The sequence below is a fragment of the Ipomoea triloba genome, chromosome 11 (assembly GCF_003576645.1).
Source record: "Ipomoea triloba cultivar NCNSP0323 chromosome 11, ASM357664v1".
Lineage (NCBI taxonomy): Eukaryota > Viridiplantae > Streptophyta > Magnoliopsida > Solanales > Convolvulaceae > Ipomoea > Ipomoea triloba.
In genome coordinates, this window is record NC_044926.1 from 4,249,713 (window position 1) to 4,263,433 (window position 13,721).

At 38.4% G+C, this 13,721-nt stretch overlaps 2 protein-coding genes across 6 annotated transcripts; both read left to right on the top strand.

The window, feature by feature from the left end:
• The first annotated feature begins 144 nt into the window (after positions 1-144).
• LOC115997627 (protein PHOSPHATE STARVATION RESPONSE 1-like) lies at positions 145-5,850 on the top strand. Of its 3 annotated transcripts, XM_031237220.1 has the most exons (9): positions 145-326; positions 1,261-1,985; positions 2,499-2,691; positions 2,816-2,892; positions 2,988-3,027; positions 3,184-3,262; positions 3,463-3,532; positions 3,625-3,970; positions 4,315-5,850. In XM_031237220.1, the coding sequence occupies exons 2-8, from the start codon at positions 1,359-1,361 to the stop codon at positions 3,937-3,939; spliced, it is 1,401 nt and encodes a 466-aa protein (XP_031093080.1). In that variant the 5' UTR covers positions 145-326; positions 1,261-1,358; the 3' UTR covers positions 3,940-3,970; positions 4,315-5,850. The 3 variants fall into 3 exon arrangements, with proteins under 3 accessions (XP_031093080.1, XP_031093079.1, XP_031093081.1); XM_031237219.1 differs by having other exon boundaries at positions 146-326; positions 3,625-5,791; XM_031237221.1 differs by having other exon boundaries at positions 148-326; positions 3,202-3,262; positions 3,625-5,791.
• A 3,415-nt stretch (positions 5,851-9,265) lies between these two features.
• Positions 9,266-12,310, top strand: LOC115997626 (protein IQ-DOMAIN 1-like). Of its 3 annotated transcripts, none has more exons than XM_031237215.1 (7): positions 9,266-9,603; positions 9,906-9,955; positions 10,092-10,168; positions 10,259-10,558; positions 10,750-10,968; positions 11,044-11,166; positions 11,417-12,310. In XM_031237215.1, exons 1-7 carry the CDS (start codon positions 9,305-9,307, stop codon positions 12,026-12,028), a joined length of 1,680 nt encoding a protein of 559 aa, XP_031093075.1. In that variant the 5' UTR covers positions 9,266-9,304; the 3' UTR covers positions 12,029-12,310. The 3 variants fall into 3 exon arrangements, with proteins under 3 accessions (XP_031093075.1, XP_031093076.1, XP_031093078.1); XM_031237218.1 differs by lacking the exon at positions 9,266-9,603 and adding an exon at positions 9,784-9,802; XM_031237216.1 differs by lacking the exon at positions 9,906-9,955 and having other exon boundaries at positions 9,485-9,603.
• Positions 12,311-13,721: the final 1,411 nt, after the last annotated feature.

A 13,721-nucleotide genomic window follows, 5' to 3' on the forward strand; every position in this document is an offset into this window, starting at 1 on the left:
TCATTATTAAGTTAAAATATGACCCTACTTCTTCTCCTAAAAATATGACCCTACGTGACTGGAGTGGTGATTGTTTTGTAATTTTGTTGAGTACTCAACAAAACTAATGTTAGGAACATTTAGCGGTCAAAATCATCATTATCGTCTTAAAGAATCAATTATCATTCGCTGTATTTAGCAAGTCAAGAGGAGCTCAATTCGAATCTTTCTATTAGGACACACGGAAGGAGCAGCGAAATCTTATAGGACTCTCCCCGCCTGAGCTTCCCGGGACACGATTCGTCAGCCGCCGCCGGAATTTCAATCAGATTCTTCTTCTTCTCAAGGTCCAATCCTTAACTTATTTGTATCTTTCTCCATTTTCATGATAAAGTTCTAGTCTTTTTGCATACCCACTTTAAGATTGATTCTTGTGATGACATATCTCTGTATCAAATCCCTCTTTTTCTGTGTGTGTGTGTGTGTAATTTTATTTGTTTTTCCTTGTTATTCTTGAACTGGGTTGTTCCTTGGAGCTTGAAGAACTGGAAGAGTATTATTTAAATTTTTTTTTCTGCTTTAGGTTTTTTCTGGAGGAATGTTGTGGTTGGAGGGTGGGGCCATTTCTTTGGACATGTTGTATGAATAATTGTGGAGGTTGGGAAGGTGCCGTTGGGGCCATTTTAGTGATAGACAGTCTGTGATACTCTGATTATAGTTGATAACCTAAATTATGGTTCAATGTGTGTTTCAGTGTATGTATATGTAGTATATCTATTTTTCTCATAACTGGTGTTCTTAGAGTCATTGCCATGAAAATTTGAGTAGTGAACTCATCCATTGAATGAAACATATTGGTTGGCTACAGAATGGCTGTGTCTGGCATTTGCTTAAACTGGTCTGTGATGGTTTGGAACAGCTTACATATGCATTTGGCTTGTGCGGGAATGTGCACGGGGTAAACCTGCCTTGTGACCCTGATCACAAGGAGGTAAACTAGCCTAGGTTATCCATAGCTGTCCGGCTCAAACCAAGAAAGACAATAGGCTGCTCCCGTGGAGAATCAAGTCAATAGCCTGACTAACTTGGTTGGGTTGCCCTGATATCAAGATATTTGCTGAAACATATAAGGGGTCTGAAAATATGATTTTTAAAAGTCTTTTAGCTGCCAATCTCTAGATCGGTGGTGTTAACAATTCTGCTTTAGACTATAAATCTGTGGTATTTGGTTTTCCCTGTTGAGATTTGGTCCTAATTCCAACTTTGTCAACTATTCCACAGATCAACTGGCTTGAGAGCCACTGTTATTTGATTTGTGCAGTTTGCATTGGAAAGGCGGTTTCTGTAGTGAATGAGTTTTTAGTTCAATTTATGGAACAATGATGAATGCACGTATTCAACGATCAAGTGAAGCACAGCACAGTAATGTGGGTGTCTCCGGAGCTATGTCTACACCTCTACCAATTCTACCTTCAATAGAAGATAAATTTCCAAAGCTGCCAGGCCCGCTTCAAGTTAACCATGACCATGAGAGAACGGTTCACCCGCTTTCTTCTAGGATGATGAATACATCAGCTTCAAGTGGCGGGACATTAGGCCACCCTACTTCATCTTCTTCTGGATCGCAAAAAGACCTTCACATTTCTCCCCAAGAAAACAAATCTAGTAATTATCCATTCATTTCAAATTCGTCTATAGATGGGCCATCTTTGGCCTCTTTGCATTCAGGTATACAGTCTAGCGCACTGGACAGTTATCCCGTGGGCAACGGTATTGATTCCTGGAGTAAAGATGAATGCCGTGATTTTCTTGATTATACAACGAGCATTCCAGCTCAAAATGGTCAAGTAGAAACAGTTGCGGGGGTCATGTCATCTGATGACCATGCTAAAAGAACTGATTGGCAAGAATGGGCTGATCAGCTAATTAACGATGATGACACTCTGGCGGGTACCAGTTGGAGCGATATTCTTATTGATGTTGATGTCCCCGATCCGGAACCCAAGGTTCGTTCCTCTACCCTGATGAGTGATGCCCGTAGCGTGTTTTATTATTCTGAAAATCTTAGATTCTTAGTACACTCTCCACTAGCTATCCTTGTTCTTTGATTGCCTTGAAGCTTATGCTAACAAACGCCAATTTACTAGTTTCGTTCCTTCTTTAGTACTATGTTTCCACCTAGGTTCCATGTTCCTGTTGTTCAGTTTCCGTTTATGTTGTGCTTTTTGACATCATTCCAAATTATAAACCGAAAGCATCATCCTTGTCATGCACCTAGATACATAATAGCTCTTTGATATTATTGATAATAAATGAAGGGGGTGGGTTTGAGCCTCAGTGGAGGCGCTACTGTCTCTTTGTGTTTCAGTAGGTTGAGAAAGTAGTTATGAACAGATACTACATTGTAACAGAGTCAGTAGTACTCAAAAAAAAAAAAGATTTTTAATTGATATTAAGAATGGTTTATAAGTTTGCTTCACAACTTTCTTACTAAATCTAGATCTTATAAATGATACCAGCTGTTGTTACCATCGCCTGATGTTCCTGTTCCCCAGCCTCAAACGCTTCAGCAAACTCCCGCGCTTTCCGAACAAAATTTTGCTGTTGCCAGTCCTTCATCCGCTGCTGCTCTGACCAAACCACGCATGCGTTGGACACCCGAACTTCATGAAGTTTTCGTCGAAGCTGTCAATAAACTTGGCGGTAGTGAAAGTGAGTGGCTTAGTTCCCGTTTCTTGTTTAACTTAACGCAATTATTGTAATCTGTTCCATTCTTATTTGTGTTGATATTGACGAGTGTGCCTTATTATACCTGAATTATGATCTCGTACAATAGAGGCAACACCGAAGGGAGTACTGAAGCTCATGAAGGTTGAAGGGCTGACCATATATCACGTGAAAAGCCATTTGCAGGTATGGAGAGACGGAGAGTTTTGACTTATCTGACTCCTCCAAAGTTTAGCAAGAGTTGCTTTTCTTATAAATGTTTTTTCTTTAATGGATTCCAGAAATATAGGACAGCCAGATACAAATTGGAGCCTTCAGAAGGTAAACATTATTGTTTGGATACCTCGTAAAATTTTTTGTGTAGTATCGTGATCCATAAAAACAGATCTCTGTGACCAATTGCCATTCATAATTTCATATACTCGTGTCTTCCTAAGCTTATTTCGTTCTAAAGACCGACCCATTGCTTTTTGTGAGGCTGTGCACGACTTGCAGGAACCTTAGAAACGAAGCCAGCTAGTGTTCCCGAGGAGGCTGCATCTCTAGACATGAAAACGTGAGTGTCTCTCCTATCCTGTAATTCTATAAATACCCGGTAACCCATCCCACCTTGAGAACTTCTGGACGATTGTTGAACCAAATGATGAAAGCTTGGGTTAAAAAAGGAGCACGATGATTCCCGATGCTTAAGCTTTGCTGAATTGTGTCTTTGATTCTCTCCATTGCCTCTGAACATTTCTTTGTTTTTGTTGGCAGGACTATGGGCATTACGGAAGCACTACGGCTGCAGATGGAAGTTCAGAAGCAGCTTCACGAGCAACTCGAGGTATGTGAAGGTGTAAACCAAACCGGGGGGTTTCCTCAGCTCCTTTTTCGTGTTACTGCTAATATAGGCGCTAATTGCCTAATTCTCCCCAGATACAAAGAAAATTGCAATTGCGGATTGAAGAACAAGGGAAGTACCTTCAAATGATGTTTGAAAAAACGAGGAACATGGGGAAAGAACTAAAGGCATCTGATGAACAACCCCCTCTCTCCCCTCCCAACGACAATCAACAACTCTCAGACCAGGATAACGCCAATTCTGAACTGGGTTCAAGTAACAAGACACCTGAACCGAGCTCACAAGAAAGAAATAACGCGTGTGAGCCTTGTGACTCAGCAGCCGGGAAAGACTTGGACTCCCCACCACAAAAGCGTGCAAAAGTTGATGAAACAACAGCACCTCAGTGATATGTTTCAGTACTTTGACTACGCGTCACAGGTTTGTGGTTGACAGATGAAGAGGGTTTACCTATGGTGGCTGATAACAGTGAGAGAGGGAGAGAGAAGTTGGTAGAAGAAACTTCCTTTTGATTTTATTCAATTCCAACTTGCTAAGACAATCTAATATTCTCCTTATATATAGGAGTTAAAAGCTTTAAGATATAAGGAAACAATATTCTAAAATATACTTACCTAAAGTAAAATAGGCAACTACTAATAAACTAGGAAATAAGATAACTAAGTATATTGGTAGTAGAATCTGTATTGCATCATTACACCCTTCCCGGAGATCAAGCTTGTCCTTAAGCTTGAAGCAGGTGACAACGTTCAGGTTGAATTCAGGTGATTCCATCTCGGGCGTTCATCTCCGTGGATGCAAGCCAAGCAGGCGGTTCTTCACCATCCTCTAATGTCCACAACATAAAAAGGCGGCGGCATTTATGACCGGGAAAAAATCGCTCATCGCAATTATAACACAGTTTTTTGGCATCCCTCTCAGCTTTTTCTGATGGTGATAAGAATTTATACGGAGGTCCAGGTGATTTGGTGTGGTTGGTTGGTTGTTGTGGGGGTAGTGAGACACAGGCAGAGGGAAGGTGTGCGGTAGGGTGTGGATCCTTGGTTGTCGTTTTGGCAGGCAGAAGGCCTAATACGTGACATTTTCGGTAGAAGTCACGGGCTGTATTAATGGCTTCGTTTAGAGAACTAGGCTTGGTCCTTTCTACATCAATCCGAAGTACCTTGTCCAGACCACCGGTAAAAAGATCAACACGTTGGGCTGGGAGTACTGTGCTTGCACGTGCCAGGTGAGCCCGAAAGTCGTTGACATAATCATCAATGTGCCTGTTGGACTGAAAGAGCAGCTTCAGTTCGCCTAGTGTATTAATGCTTCGAGGAGGCCCAAAACTCAAACAACACTCTTCCTTAAATAATGCCCAGGAAGCAAACGGTGACACCGCAATTTCAGAATGGTACCACAGTTGGGCCTCGCCAATCATGTGGTGTGCTGCCAGAGGAACACGTTCGTGGTCTGGTGTGTCAGCATGGCGAAACGAAGACTCACAACGAAGTAGCCAAACCATAAGGTCTTCCTCGCCTGAAAACAAAGGGAATTCAACCTTGGGATACCGGGAAAAACGATAGGAGTGATCCCCTATGTCTGCCATAGTAGATATCCCTTCGGTGGGAACAGTGGTAACGGAGTCCTCCTCCTGAACTGGTTGTTTACCGAGGCTGGTGAGTAGTTGTTGGACCAGTTTCTCCAAGTTGGCAAGAGAAGCTGCCTGTGTGAGAGAAGATGCGGACAAGGAGGCGACAGTAGTGGACAAGTTCTCAATTTTATCATGCTGTAATTCCAAAGCTTTGACAGATTTCTGCAAAGCTTTGATGGCTGATTTGATGTTCAAATCAGAACCCATGACGCCGGCAACGGGAACCAGATAATATGTTTCAGTACTTTGACTACGCGTCACAGGTCTGTGGTTGACAGATGAAGAGGGTTTACCTATGGTGGTTGATAACAGTGAGAGAGGGAGAGAGAAGTTGGTGGAAGAAACTTCCTTTTGATTTTATTCAATTCCAACTTGCTAAGACAATCTAATACTCTCCCTATATATAGGAGTTAAAAGCTTTAAGACATAAAGAAACAATATTCTAAAATATACTTACCTAAAGTAAAATAGGCAACTACTAATAAACTAGGAAATAAGATATTTGTATTGCATCGCTCAGTAAGTTCCTGTAACATTTGACTATGTAGCATGATGATGTGTTTACGCGAACTGGTTTTTATGACATTATTGAATCTGTGATTTATGTACATTGGTGTTTCTGCACCTCTAGTTAGAGACTTAGAGATATGCTGAGTGTTTATGGGAATCACCATTCTTGAATCCTTGAAATAACTCTCACTTGCAAGAAAAGAGGAATCCTTCAATGTCTACTGCAAAAAAAAAAAAAAAAAAAAAAAANAAAAAAAAAAAAAAAAAAAAAAAAAGTATTCCCACATTTATTGATATCTGCCTTGAGCATATCCCATCAACATCCACAACTGTAGCATGTGATAAGGTACTGATCATCATCATCTTCAATAGTATCAAGTACAATTATGTATAATATATTCAATTATGCAGAGTTTTATTACTAGAAAGTCAAACACCTGCAAACCTTGAAGATGTTGTCTCACAGTATAGATAAATCAATCGACAACCCTATTTTATTCTTTATAGATATGTTCAACTTCTGATTTTTCAAATTCAAAATTTTAATTATATTTCTACTTTGATATGTTTGTTTTTTCACAAGTCAAACATGCCCTTTTTTGTAGATTCATTATATTCCCAAATATTTTCTCAACATTTGAGCTTATTAACAAGTACATAGGATGATGTAACCTTATCTTATCTTAAATACAGTACTAATACTATATAAACAAATTAAATGAAAATTGTGGAAACCTACCTTGTGTTGGAGTTATCAACCTACGTGGATGTCCATGTTCTGTACTGGTCAATGGTTTTTGTAGTCAATAAAACATGGCAATGAAATCCGTTACGACTTACATATACCCAACAACAAATATATATATGAAATCTGTTACGTTGTTGATATGAATTGAAGTGGGCACCATGTTTGTTGTGACTGGTTTATTATAATAAATGCAAAATTATTATTTTTTTATTTTAAAGTACACATTTATAATTTTGCTCGTTTTCTATATTTATTACTAATTGACTTAAAAAGACCAAATTAGTTGCTCAAACTTTTGATTTTGTTGGTCACGTCAATATGAGTATAAATGTCTTGACAATTGACGAGATGGCAACAAGCCAACAATGTTATTTTTAATTTTGTCCCATCAAAGAGAGTAGTGAATTTATTATGATCTCAGAATTATGCAATTAAGAAAAAATACATTTGTGTCAATTGAAGTATTGTTGTGAGAAATTATTGATGATAAGAGAGCTCTTCCTCATAAACTCTCAAGAGTGGGAGTTTCTACGTTTAAGAAACGATTCGTTCTTAGAAATATTTAAAAAAATATTTATTTTAAAAAATAAGTATTGTTGGAGATAAAATATAGAATAAAAGTTACCTAAGGAGATTACCTGAGGTGAGGGTACAGTTCATTATCAATCACTGTCAACCATTATTATTACATCCAGCTTCACCATGAGGCTATGCAACCATTTGCAGTTTTTTCACATGATTTCTCTTTTTTTACTTTTCATAATTACAGACTATAATTATTATTAAAATATCATTTGTTCAGTTTCTTGAAATCACTATCCCCAATATTTATTATTATATTAATAAATATTATTTGGATGATGATAACACTTACTTGAGGATTTGTACTAAGTAATAGGCTAATAGCCTCAAAATCATACAGAAAAGATAAATCATATCCTATGAAGATCGCGAGATCTTGTACGATAAGGTATGATTGTAATTCGGTTTGAACCGATCAAAGCCAAAACTGTACGTCCAGTTCTGGTTGACTATTTTAACAAACCAGAACCGCCATTCTGGTTTAAAACCATATATATATATATATATATATATATATATAAAAGGCCACAACCCATGTGGCCTTCACTTTTTCAGTTGTGCACAACGCAACTTGCGATCTGCGCCCGCAACAAGCTTTGCGCTGCTGCATGAGGCCACAATTGTATACATGTAATGACATGAATCTCTTTTAGCTTAATTAAAATTTCAATCAATATAATGTGCGGTGATAACTATAAGGGTCGAGTAATTAGTTTGATGATCACAAAGTTTTAAGTTCAACCCTGGTGGAAGGTTTATTAACTTTCTTGATTTGAGACTCAATTATGAACAACTTAGTCTGGTACTAGTACTGAAAAGTCAAAACACACACTTAAGTAGCGGATGTAAATTTTTCTATTAATTTTTTTTTTATATATAATATTTTGTTAACTAGAATCACAAAATAACTCTACCCAAAACACACACTTGAGTAATACTGCAAAAAATCTCTTTAAAAAACAGAAAGAAAAAAAAGGGGGGGAGGGGAGAAAAGTATAGTTATGACTTATGAATAGTAGGTGTTGGAGTGGGACAATGGATAGAAGCAAGCTAAGCTAAGGTGAAAGACATTAAAACGGTCACCAACGCAACAAACCTATTTAAATACTAACCTCTACTACGTAATAAGACTGCCTTGGAGTTGGTAGTTGCCCAGGTTAACAAATATTATTATTGTGAAACCTCAATTAATCTCTCCCGGCCCACACTGACACCTACCTCCCCACCACGTGCCTTCCTCGTGCATTTGGATATATGAATGGAAGGTGAGGACAAAATAGATCAGAAGAGAAAGAGAAAGACCATTTATAAATGTTTGAATGGATAGTAGATACTAGATAGTGGATGGGAGAAAAGAAAGTAAGTGAGAGAGGATTATTTATTTAGATGAGAAAATCATCATAAACTCTACTTTTGGGGTCAACTAATGATGAGCCAAGGCTGTTACAAGCTAACTAATTACAAAAATTATACTACCTCCGTCCCAAAATGGTTGTCTGGTTCGTTTAACGATGCTTGACTGAAGTAATTTTTAATCAAATTTTTCATAATATTAAGTTTAGCATTAATATATAAAATTTATATATTTAGAAACTACATTAAAAGTACTATTAAACACAAAAAATTAAATTTAAAAATAATAAAAAATTACTAAAGAAAATAAGCAAAAAGAAAGAGTTGGTTTGCCAATGAATACTAAATAGCTATGAACAGGTAAAATGGGACAGAGAGAGTATTAAATATAAGTAGCAGATATTACATTGTAACAGAGTTAATAGTACTCAAAAAACTATAAGTAATTTTTTTTCATAACCACTTTCTCAAATTACTGAAACTCCACTGAGACTCGAACTCGCCCCTTTTCATATGGGAGTGAAATCGAGCGCGACCACAAGGTCTTGGGCAAAATTAATAGTATATTTAAATATACTAACTTGTGAATTATATATTTTTTTAATCCTGATAGAATAACACCATTAGTATATTAAATGCATTGTTAATTTGCTATTCTTTTGTCAATGTTATAGTACTTATAAGTAGAAAATTTAAACTTAGTTTAGTGGTGGTTTTAACTTTTAACTTTGTAATATCAAAGAAGAAATAATCGTATTATTTCCTAAAAATAAATAAACACCCAATTAACATTCCTGTAATTTCCGACAGACAACAACTTAAAAACGGAATAAAAGACAGGGAGTCGGTTACTTGTCCTGGAGCGGGTCCCACGGTTCCTAACTCCTAAGCCCTGCATCCGCGGGCCCCACAAGCGACTAACATCGCCATGTCACTGACTCAAACTTCCCAAACTGCCCCTGTCCGTTATTCCTGTCTTCCAACGACCTCCAAATGTCCGGAATTTGCCATGTCAAAGATCCGACCCCCACTCCCCCTAACCCCCCCCCCAATTTCTTTTCTCACTCTCATTCTTCACGGACGCGTGCGTGCTCACAAGCTTCTTGCTCATAATAGAAGTAAGGGTTCAGAAAGAAAAGAGAGAGAAAGAGAAGAGAGAGAGAGAGAGAGAATAAAGATTTTCAGACAGAGATTTACCAAAGAGTGTTTTGTTTTTTGCAGTTTCAGGTACACACTATCTTTCCTTGTTTCATCCTTATTGTTTCTTATAACGTTTATTGGGCTGTTAATTGCACTTATTGTTGTTATCTTATGGATTAGATGCTTAAAGCTGTCATCTTTTTGTGAAAATCTTGCACTTTTACCTTCTGGGTATTATTGTGATTAAAGCTCTCTGTAGTACAGTGATGAGATAAAGAAAATCTTGGTAAATTTTTTTTTTCCTTTTCACCCTTCTGGGTAATTTTCCTGCCTCAAATTCAGTGTAATTCTTAGCTTCTTTTCTGTTCTGATCTACTCTCTCTCTCTAGATGTGCTTTTGAGAACTCTGAGATTTGGATTTCTTTATGCATTTGTAAAGGTAATTTTGGGTGTTTTGGTCATTGAAATTTGTTGTGGTTGCAGTAAAGTTGGTTTCTTTTTTCATTGTTTGCAATGTGTTTCTGCAAATGCCTGAATCATGAAACTCTGTGTGTTTCTGCAAATGCAATTGACAGGGATAATGGGGAGGAAAGGGAGCTGGTTTTCTGCCTTGAAAAGAGCTTTGAGTTCTGAGAGCAAGAAGAAAGATAAGGTCTGCAGGGGGGATTCAAGTTCCTTAAATTTGATTTCTTTAATAATGTTTCTGAATCTTTTAATGAAGTGTTGAAGTTTTTGTTGCTAGGCTGCACATAAATCTAAATGGTTTGGGAAGGAGAAGGCTGCAGATTTGGGGTGTTCAAGAGCAGAAGCTGTGGCAGCAATGCCCCCATCTGAGCAGGAGAAATTGATGGAGGCTGAGAGTGAGCAGAACAAGCACGCGTACTCGGTGGCCATTGCCACCGCGATGGCTGCAGAGGCGGCGGTTGCTGCCGCTCAGGCGGCTGCAGAGGTTGTCCGCCTCACGGCTGCTGCCCATAGCTCGGGTAAATCCAAGGAAGAGATTGCTGCTATCAGAATACAGACCGCCTTTCGCGGTTACTTGGTCTGATGCCAATACCTTAAACTTACCTTAATCTTTCTGCTTTCTGTGCAGACCTATGTTCATGTTTGGTTCCAGGAAATTTCTTTATTTGGTTCCAAAATGATTGGGTTTTCTGCAAATTAAATAGTAACAATTAGTGATTGAGTTTTCTGCAAATAATGATGATTCTTCTATGTTTGAGTTTTGTGAAGGCTAGGAGGGCATTGAGGGCTCTAAAAGGACTAGTGAGGTTGAAAACAATGCTTCATGGGCAATCCGTGAAGCGACAGGCCGCCTCGACGTTAAAGTGTATGCAGACACTAGCTCGTGTGCAGTCCGAGGTTCGGGCGAGAAGAGTAAGAATGGTGGAGGAGAACCAAACTCTGCAGAAACAGCTGCAGCAGAAGCAAGAGAAGGAGCAAATGGTGTCTGTGAGTGCCAATCCTTGAGTTTTTTCGCCTTTTCTGTCTCGGGTTCTTTGAGTACTAATGCGGTGAAGTTTGCAGGAATATGGCGAGAATTGGGATGTTAGCACACAGTCTAAGGAGCAAATTGAAGCAAATCTGCAGAGCAAACACGACGCTGCCAAACGAAGGGAAAGAGCATTGGCTTATGCCTACACACATCAGGTATATCTGTATTAGGACTTGCTCTGATACCACTTGTTAGGATGAAACGCTTACCGCAATTCCAAACGTTATAGCGAGTAGTGAAGACGCAAATTTATTTCCTTATACCTGCATAGCAGTTAATGTCAGGTTTGGTAGGGTGTTGAACTTGGCCCTTCAGCCCTCGGCCCAACAATCTGGCATTCTTCTTAGATTTCTCTTATTGTTATGTGCACTTGATCACACGTTCTTCGGTTTTATGTGTTTGTAGACGCTAAGGAACTCTTCGAAACCCTCACACCAAACATTCATGAACCCGAATAATCCCAATTGGGGGTGGAGTTGGCTGGAGAGGTGGATGGCTGCAAGGCCCTGGGAGAGCAAAACAGCAATTGACAGAGAAGAAAGCAATGCCACTTCCTCTCGCCTCGATGACAGTAGGCCTTCGCCATCGCCACACAAGCACGCCCGTCGCCCTAGCTTCCAATCGCCCTCCACGCCAACCTCAAAGCCGAGAAGACTCAGGCCTCAGAGCCCGAGGGGGAGCTGCTACGGGGAAGACGACTCGAGAAGCCTGACCAGCGCACAGTCAGAGCGCTGCAGGAGGCACAGCATCGCGGGATCATCAGTGAGAGACGACGAGAGCCTCGCCAGCTCTCCCGCCATTCCCAGTTACATGACTCCAACAGAATCAGCAAAGGCGAGATCGCGAATGCCAAGCCCTTTGTCTTCAGAAAAGAACTATTCCACGCCCGAGAAAGCAGCCGTAGGATCTGCAAAGAAGCGGCTGTCCTTCTCCGGCTCCCCTGGCGGCCCGAGGAGGCACTCCGGTCCACCAAAGATAGACATTAGCTTCAGTAAATACCTCAATGTGCATTCCTAATAAGGGTCAGTTAAGAACTTGAAGATCAGATCTGCAAAAACCAACTGTTTTCTTCAACTGTTTCATCTGCCATCCTTAACATATACAAGATTATAAGCCTAGGAGTTCCAATGTTTGTTGTATTGAGTGCCATTTGCTTGTGGTTTAGTTTTTGGTGTCTCTAACTTCTTGTTTTCTCCCATTTCTTTTTGTGCATATCATCATGATGCATGGTTTGTATGTGACAGAAATCTTGATTTCCAGACTAATGAGAATTCTCTTTACTATTGTTTTCCTTGATTATCTGTTATGTTATAAGATCAGATGATTCTGAATGGGATAATCATATGCATAGAATATTAGCAAAAAAAAAAGAATACAATGAAGACAACATAAATACAATGGTACACAAATTTTTATATGAACCCAACCCAAAAAAATAAAATCTAAGGCCTAGCTACCTAAGTAGTTAAATCACTAATGTGTATTAACAATCTATAGATTTTTCAAGATACTTGTACACTTGTGCTTGTAACATGATCAATTCTATACCCTCCACTTGGTAAGAATAGAAACATGTATCATGTACTATCAGTGCACACTTTAACTGGTCGACCAACTCAAAATAGCTTTATACGGAGTATATAAATTTTGATTTGTTAACCGTTGTATAGTGCAAGGTTTGAATCTAGCAAGCATTTGGGCCGTGATTTACTTCCTCCTCCAATATCAAGACTAGGAGCGAAGTTTGAAAGTGGAAAAAAAAAAAGTGAAATTTTTTATTATTAATATGAAATAAAAATAATATTTGTTATTTCGGGTTTATTATTATCTTGATGGTTAAGAGTTCATATGTAATGATCGATTATTGATTATAAGTTAAAAAAAAATACAAGTTATTTTAATTTTTTTTATTCATTTATTTGTCAATAATAGCTATATTAATTTTTTTTTTAAATATTTCAATTATTAACCAAAAACATACCGAAAATGATCTTAGAGCAACTCCATCTATACATATTTGAGGGATCATGGCAGAGAAAAAACTCATTGGAAGTGATCATAACTGATATGGAGATAAAAATTTGAGGAGATATTTCTCCTGCAATATCTTTGCAGGAGAAGGAAAAAAAAAACATCGCAAAAGGCGCGATTGCGCCACAATTCGCGCCCCAGCGGGCGCGTGTCTCTCACGCGCCCACTGGGGCGAGTCAGAGTGGCCCACTCTGACTGTTTAGTTTTATTTTTTTTTTCTTAATCTTTTTGGCCGTTGCTCAGTTGCGGTAGCAACGGCCGACTGAGCAACGGCCAAACATTTTACATATTTTTTTTAAAATTTTTTTGTTACTCTTTGTTTAGTTTATATAATTCTTTTGAATTTTTTTGAAAATTTATAATTGTAAATTTATTTTAATTTTGACATGTTTAATTTAAATATAATAAAAAATATTATTTGTAATTATAATTTTTATAATGTTATTAAATAATTAATTAATTAAAATATAGTGGGGGAAAATGGTGGGTCCACAAAAAATTGAGAAAAAACTCAAATTAGTGTGGGGAAGAGTTATTGCGATTGAGTAAGATAATGAGATGAATGTTGGGGCCCACAAAAAACTGAAGAAAAAACTCCAACTGATAAGGATGCTCTTACATGGATTCTTTGCTTGGGCCAGAGTCAAGCGCTTGAATCATTGTTGTACTATCAAAATGC

Coding starts and splice junctions, on each gene's coding strand:
- LOC115997627 (XM_031237220.1), top strand. CDS start 1,359: ATGATGAATGCACGTATTCAACGATCAAGTGAAGCACAGCACAGTAAT. Junction 3,263..3,462: donor GCATCTCTAGACATGAAAAC/GTGAGTGTCTCT, acceptor TTTTGTTGGCAG/GACTATGGGCATTACGGAAG. Junction 3,533..3,624: donor AGCTTCACGAGCAACTCGAG/GTATGTGAAGGT, acceptor AATTCTCCCCAG/ATACAAAGAAAATTGCAATT.
- LOC115997626 (XM_031237215.1), top strand. CDS start 9,305: ATGTCACTGACTCAAACTTCCCAAACTGCCCCTGTCCGTTATTCCTGT. Junction 9,956..10,091: donor TTCTTTATGCATTTGTAAAG/GTAATTTTGGGT, acceptor TGCAATTGACAG/GGATAATGGGGAGGAAAGGG. Junction 10,969..11,043: donor AGAAGGAGCAAATGGTGTCT/GTGAGTGCCAAT, acceptor TGAAGTTTGCAG/GAATATGGCGAGAATTGGGA.